Genomic DNA, 7,968 nt, shown 5'->3' with positions numbered 1-7,968 from the left:
TTAGGTTAGGTTAGTTTGGTTTAGGTTGGGTTAGATTAGGTGAGGTTAGGTTAGGTTAGAATATATTAGATTAGGTTAGGTTAGGTTTGGTAGATTATGTTTAATGAGAACACATTAGATTAGATTAGGTTAGGTTAAATTACGTTGGGTTAGGTTGGGTTAGGTTAGGGTGATTTAGGTTGGGTTAGGTTAGGTTGGGTTAGATTAGATTAGATTAGATTAGATTAGATTAGATTTGGTTTGGATAGGTTATGTATATTACAACACATTAGGTTAGAACACATTAGACTAAATTAGATTAGATTAGAAATGATTTATGTCAATGAAACAATAAAGAACAATGCGTGTGCAATACAATAAATCAACAAAAGTTTTTTAAAGACATGTCAAACATAGGATAACTAGACATCAAATGATAGATTGCTCGAAAGGGAGAGGGAGGAAGAGAATTTATATAATCCCATCTGTACGGCTGGATACCTCCAATATCGATTGCAATTTCTGTTGCGCCGATACTGTTAGGTTACAAGTGTGAGGGGTTGTAAGTTAACAGGGGAAGGTATATTGAAAGCTTTCAGCAAAGGGGAGGGGAAAGGGGGGCGGGGTCGCTCTGCGCCAACAGTCCCATCCACAACTCAGAGGTGGATTTCTGATGAACGTCTGCCCCTCTGCAGAAACTATGTTCTAGAAAACAACTGTTCTTTTGGAACACTTTGGCAATTGATGAAAAGATGATCAAAGTGGGAATTAAAGAAGTTTTACCAAAGCAGGTTCTTGGATAAACATCTGAAGCGAAAGAGAAAACAGAGGAGTTTGATTCTGTTTGATACCCAACTTTTATCTGGCAAGGATACTAACAGTTCTGTTAAAACCCAAATATGATTTTCAAGTCCCAGAGTAGATCAATTCTGGTTATATTTGTGGTGTTTGTGCCTCACCTGTTGCCAATCACCATTATCAAGGGGTTTCACCAACGAGGAAGAGAAAAGCACGGCTACGAGGGGGAAAAAGGACAATTCCGGCCTTAAAACACACACTGTTCAAGGCAAAAAGTTACAATAATTCCTTCTAAATGTGTCATTCTCACCTATGTCTCTGCGCCTGCAGCCATCGAGGGTGACGGCGAAGTGATCATCAGCCCGGTCCAGAACTGTAGCCACTGCGAGAGTCGAGAATGCCACGAGAGCAAAGACGGCATCATCTGCTACTGCGACGAAGACCTCAAGCTGGCTCCAGACGGAGTGTCCTGCATCAACGCCTCAGGTTCTTCCGTCTTTAATTTATCTCCTTTTCTTCAACAATAATATAGAAAATGAGTTCAAACTTTAGCTAAATTGTACCTTTAACCGGCTGTGACTCACAGAGCAGATAATGAATTTATCTCTGGAATGTAATTATGCCTGGAAGGCTCTACACTTTATTGAATCTTTATCTGAGCAAATGTTTTTTAATAGGGCTTTAATAATTCAGAATAATTATCAATAAGTGGGATAAGCTAACTGGTTAATGAAAAGGACGACGTCCATAGCTGCAGCAGCAGCTCTGTGGATGGATCCTCACTCTGCTGCTGGTGTCTCATAAAGGCTCCCTTTTAAAATATGTGGAGGATTTGAGCATAATAGGCTTCGCCTGGACTCCAATACTGAAAAAATTATAAAATTATGCAAAAGCTGGACTAAATAAGCTCATCTCATTGGAGCGCGGCGGCGGCTTCACGTCTTTTTCTTGGCTTAAATTGTTAAAGTCTTGCAGAGGCTCCAAAGCTAGAATTGATTCTTTAATTATAAATGTAATAATCAAAGTGATTAATGCATTTATGAATGGATGTGTAAAATGAATGGTTAACATTTGAAGCAATAAAACTGAGTCATTTGCATCTCAGTAGTAATGACCCGCAGCCTAAGTTTGCCCTACTTCACGAAACGAAGATCTGTCCCCATTAATGGCAGGCAGTAGATAATCTCATGAAGCCACGTCATAAAAGGTCAAAATCTCAATACCGCTCCCTCTCTGTGAGCTGATTTGTTTCTCTGCTCCGACAAGAGGAATTAGATGTCGCCTCGCCGCTGAGGAGGAATTGCCATGCAGCTGCCGTCGCGGCTCCGGCGCTCTGTTGTGTCATCGCTTTCACATCATTAATTAAGTGGGGGAACAGTGTGCTGGAGTGAATGTTAATACTCCTCTGGGGGAGATGGAGACTCTATAACGCTGTTGTTTCCGCCTGTCCTGCAGGAGTGCACCCGCTGCCTCCGCCCCCGTCCCTCTCACACCTGGCTCTGGGTCTGTCCGTGGGCACCTCGGCCCTCATCGCCGCCTTGCTGCTCGCTGTGTCCGGAGTCATGATAAGTAAGTTTCTGTGGCGTGGCGGCATGGTGGTGTAGTGGTTAGTGCTCTCGCCTCACAGTGAGAGGATGCTGGTTTGAATCCCAACCATTCCATGTAGGTTTTCTCCAGCTTCCTCCTAAAGTCCAAAAACATGCTTCATAGACTGATCGATTTCTCAGAATTCCCCCTAGGTGTAAATGTGAGAATGTGGTCCAACTGCAGACCAGCAACCCATTCAGGGTGAAACCCGCCTTCACCCAACAGTAGCTAGGATAAGATGGATGGATGGATGGAGGGATGGATGGATGAATGCATGGATGAATGGATGGAAGGATGGATGGACGGACGGATTGAGGGATGGACAGATGGACGGACAGATGATGGACGGATGGATGGATGGATGGACAGATGATGGATGGACGGATGGATGGATGGATGGACACATGATGGATGGACGGATGGATGGATGGATGGACAGATGATGGATGGATGGATGGATGGATGGATGGATGGACAGATAATGGATGGATGGACGGACGAATGGATAGATGGATGGATGGATGGATGGACAGATAATGGATGGATGGACGGACGAATGGATAGATGGATGGACAGATGATGGATGGACGGACGAATGGATGGATGGACAGATGATGGATGGATGGATGGACAGATGATGGATGGACGGATGGATGGATGGATGGACAGATGATGGATGGATGGCTGAATGGATGGATGGATGGACGGATGATGGATGGATGGCTGAATGGATGGATGGATGGACGGATGATGGATGGACGGACGGACGGATGGATGGACAGATGATGGATGGACGGACGGATGGATGGACGGACGGTCGATGGATGGTTTCTTTGGCACAGTTTAGCCAAAAGGAAAAACGATATTTTTGTTTGTACTATCACTCAGTGTGCAGCAGAGAAGGTGCTGGAAGCCATCGCTGTGCACTCTGCTTTGCACTACGTTCACAACGGGCACGTGAAGCACGACCAAGAAGATGCTAACAGATGCACATTTAGCTCATGGTGTTGCCACCCGAAACTAGCACACGCGCTACCAACAGTTGGACGAGTCCTGGAGTGAATTGTCACAACAGTGTAAATCTGGTGAATCTTGCTCCAGACCTTTTCTTTTACAGCTCTGTTCTGATACACTAAAGACTTAATGTCATGTAGAAATACACAAACCGCAATTATTCAGTCCTCCTCCATGATCAATTTTCAAACGGTTGACACTCCCGTGAATTAAAAGGGACGCCATCCATACATCACTACCAAGTCCAAGTCCCTGATCGGTTAAAGTTTAATCTGATTTAACCTGCAATGCTTATTCAATGGCTGCATGTTTTGTACGTAGAGTCTGAAAACAGTTGTAGAAATTTGCGTATGCCAAAAACATGCATTTACATCGACTTTTCATTGAAACTGGTCACTTGAACATGTGTTCAAGAAAACAACAATGTAACACAGACGGATACCTGAGCTAAGACTACACTGCAGCAGGTCAAACTCTGGTGTTTTAACAAGGACCAAATTAAATTATTATTTAAAAGCATTTACTACCTTTAAACGTGGTTTTCTTTGTGCAGTAGCTTTCAAAAGGATGCAGCCTGTCTCAGAGAGACCAATGTTTTCAGCCATTCTGTCCAGCTGTGAAAAAGAGACACAACATGCAAAACACACACGCAACGACAACAGGACACTAAAAAATTCAACAGGGGGATTGTTTAAACGCCCTGATTTACGTGTAAGATAAGATGTTTCTTCACAATCACTGCTTTTATTGAATTATGGATATGAATATCCTAAATAATTCATAAATGGATAAAGTCTGTTGACGTCTGTCACTCTTTGGGTTCTGCACCTTAAGAAGAAGAACTGCTGTAATATCTGAGTAGGATTGTCTTATACAAGTGACTTTTGTGATGTTTACACTTTAAAATGTATCTTTTACGATTTCAATGTTTCTTTATTTATCTAAAATACAAACTCTTACAAAGTCTTAGTTGTATATAAGACTCTTAAGGTCTTGTTAAACTACAAAAAAGTGAAACTTTGGACCAATTAACAATTGTTGTTTTTAAAATTTTTAGTTTTCAGCAAATAAAATGTTTGGTTGCTGGTTTACTCAAATTAGAAATATAATTTGTATAAACAAATACTTTAAAAGTAAAAAAAATACAGAGATTTCTCTTTTTGCAGTGTACTTTAATCAAGTGAAGTCAGGAGGTTTGACTTCCTTCATTTCTTCGTCATACTTTTTCAACTTTCCACTCAGAAGTCTGCAAACTTTAGTGCTAAAAGAGCCATTTGCTCCAGTATCACTTAACTTTTAGAAAAATACACTTAATTTAAGCTTTTGTAGCCATCAAGTCATTACCATAATTGAATTGTAGCAGTGTTTTATAGTAGGGATTTTACATTTTATTTTTGACACATTCATGTTCCTTTCAAAATAAAACACATCCTGTTTCAAAAAAACGATTATTTAACTGTGGCAGATTTTTTTTTGTTTTAAATTAGCCACTTAATGCCTGAATTTATTATTGACAATGACTTTAAAAAATAAAATATATAAGTAGATACTACTTTTGAACCAAAACTGGAGGTCAACATTAGGATCTGCCGGCATCCAGGGAACGCCAGACTGACTTTAGCCGTCATCATCATCTCACTTACTATCAGACTCTGGACTCCCACCTCACTCCTGCACGCTCGTCACACGAGGAGGTGGGACAAACGAGGACTGACCGCATGACGAATGAAAGCTATTCATGATGGATGACCATTTAAGCAGCAGCTGACAGCACTCCAACGTTAGATAGCCCTTGGTAAATAAATACACCCTGCACACACTTGAATTCTCCAGTGTTTACAGCTCAGACTTTTTTCTTTATCCCAACACTACAAACACGTTGTGTTTTGAAGTAACACAAGTTGATGCTTCTGTTTCTAACATTCAATTTCAGGAACATGTTTTCTCCACAAGAACGCACTCTTTAGAAAGATATCTTTATAAAGGTTCCTCTTTGTGTGCGGGCAATTATTTTCTACAAAAAAGAGACTTCAACGTTCGGTTTGATATTTGAAAACTCTTGTTTTTATCCCACCAGTGTACAGGCGTAAACACACGGAGCTGCAGTCCATCCAGCTGGAGCTGCAGAGTCCAGACTGCAAACTCAGCAAGCTGCGAGCCTCCACCATCATGACCGACTACAACCCTAACTACTGCTTCGCCGGGAAGACGGCGTCCGTCAATGACCTGAAGGAAGTGCCGCGGAGGAACATTTCCCTCACCAGGTAAAAAGCTTCAGCAGTTAGACCGACCTGTGCTGGTCGGCACAGGGCTGAAAATATCAAAGGTAGAACTTTGTAACAACTGTTCGTTATTCAGGTAAATGCTCGATTCTGATTGGCTACTGGCCGTGGATCAAAAAGTGATAATCCACAGTGGTCATGCACACATAAAAAGAAGTTCCGGTCAGATAGTCTAAAGGTTCTATATCACTGCAAAGGCTTCTGTACAACAATTTTTTCCTTCATCTTTTGGACCAAAATAAGCATCAATATGTGAACTTTATCTCTTAATGGACGTTTGAATTAACCTATCATAACAAACAGAATATATATTGGTATCATTTGACGCTGTGGTCGAGGTCGGTCCCATGACAACGCGCTGCATCACGTATCATATAGTCCGCTTCCAGTGAAAAAGCAATCTAAACAGAAAAAAAAGTATTAAAAATTGAATATGAATTTAATTTGTGAGTGACCGTGGTATAGGCAGCATAAAGCCTGAAGAAGTGTGCTTTATCAGAAATGTATGCTCTATGCGTTGGACAGTTCAGGTTTTCACACCGTGCTTTAATTTCTGATAATGCACACTTCAAAAGGCATTATCCTACCTATACCACAGTCACTTACAAAATAAATAAATATTCAATTAATTAAAATGTTACTTGGAAAAAAATCAAAACCGGATTACAGAAACTGTGCAAAACTGTCAAATGAAGTAACTAAGTAGAGGTGGGATTGCTAACATTTGTTTCTTCCAATTCCTTGTCACTTTTTGATGTTTTGGGTGTTCCCAACTTGTCGTTTTTTGACGTAGTGGGTGTACGTAACATCAAGGAACGCAGTACCGGATGCACACTGGACCTCGAGACGTGTCCAGTACCGATACCCTAACCCAGTACCGGTACCATGTCCAGTTTGCGCCCTGTACTGCATCCGGTGTCGGGTTAGGGTTAGGGCACCATGTCAAAGGTCCCGCCCACAACTCAGGCAAATTTCTAATGATTTTTTTTTTTTTTTATTTTGGCCAAAAACTGCATCATTATTAAATAATCTCCAGAAATGCCTCGTGAGTCTATAAAGTGTGACAAAAAGGCATTAAGTTCTCAGAACGACTTCAAGTAGAAATGTCATTTCCTTGTCCGGCTTTCACCAGCACAACAACTGTCAAAGTTCTAAAATCAGTTAACACTAGAGGAGCACAGTTCTCCATGTTCCACGTTCATTATTTCTGACGATAATTAACATCCTCTCCTCTGGCTGTGCTTTTTACAACCCTGTTGATGACTCACATGAAAGCCCTTGATTATCTGGTTGTTCAGCTTGACGCTTTTTCCTTTTTCTCAGAGATTTTAGATTTTAGACTTTTTTTTTTGCTTGTTACCTAAATCTTTTTATATGCCTTTTTGTAAGGCTTTAGAAAGGTGTCTATCACTGTGCATAAGATCAAAAAGTCTGATCTTCAAAAACAATCAGCATTATAGCGTAGAAATGCATACTAACGTATGGGAGGCAGAACCAAAAAGATGAAGTCAAAAGATAAAGGATTGAAATGGTTGTCATAAAAGGAGCAAAAGGAAGCAGCAGAATATAAAAAAGTGGAAAAATAAAAGAGAAAAGTGGGTCGACTGCAGGGATTCAGGCAGCTGAGGAATTATTTTTGCAGGGATTCTTCAATTTTTAATGCACTCTCTTATGTGTTTGTAGACCGCCGGTTGATCATGTTGGTTCTCATTCTTTGACGTGAAGCTGTTTCTTTTTTTTTTTTTTTCTTGCAGAACAGGAATGTTTTCCTTTTGTTGCACCTCACATAGGTTTTTGCAAGTGATGGATCAACCAAAAGCTGTAACTTAGAGTCAAACTTCTCGTCTGCCTGCTGATATGATGTTTTATGGAGGCGCGGTTTTCCTTCTCATGTAGATCAGTGAAGTTCATTTTGCTGTGCTTAAAATGTCGGTTTAGTTGTTTGAATGATTTATCTGCATTTTAAAAAAAATGTTTCTTTTTTAAGGGGTCTGGGTCACGGTGCTTTCGGTGAGGTCTATGAAGGACTGGCTGTCGGGATACCGGGAGAACCAAGTCCATTGCAAGTGGCAGTTAAGGTGAGTCCAAAGTGTTGATGACATCACCTGTTTCAGAGAAGAACCCATCAAATGTCAACATCTTCACCGAAATTTACTTGAACAAAAAAACAGATGAGTTTGCTGTGGAATTTCATTGAAATCGAGAGTTACTGACCTTTTTGTTTAATGGACATTAAGCTGCAACCCAACAGATTCCTACCACGTGACGTCACATGACCTACGTGAAGACCGCATATCTCTGTTTGACC

General features: G+C 40.9%; 1 protein-coding gene across 2 annotated transcripts in view; it reads left to right on the top strand.

The window, feature by feature from the left end:
- alk (ALK receptor tyrosine kinase) overlaps window positions 1-7,968 on the top strand; it is a gene marked incomplete in the record, with an annotated part of 583,514 nt that overhangs the window by 548,183 nt on the left and 27,363 nt on the right. The window contains 4 exon segments of one of the 2 annotated variants that reach the window (XM_024267517.2): window positions 1,108-1,263; window positions 2,233-2,346; window positions 5,456-5,642; window positions 7,648-7,738. In XM_024267517.2, the coding sequence (XP_024123285.1) occupies window positions 1,108-1,263; window positions 2,233-2,346; window positions 5,456-5,642; window positions 7,648-7,738 (548 nt within the window). 2 annotated transcript variants of the gene reach the window in all.

The sequence above is a fragment of the Oryzias melastigma genome, linkage group LG22, assembly GCF_002922805.2.
Source record: "Oryzias melastigma strain HK-1 linkage group LG22, ASM292280v2, whole genome shotgun sequence".
In the NCBI taxonomy this organism is placed as follows: Eukaryota; Metazoa; Chordata; class Actinopteri; order Beloniformes; family Adrianichthyidae; genus Oryzias; species Oryzias melastigma.
The sequence above is the reverse complement of the archived record's forward strand: the minus strand, read 5'-3'. Positions and strand labels throughout refer to the sequence as shown.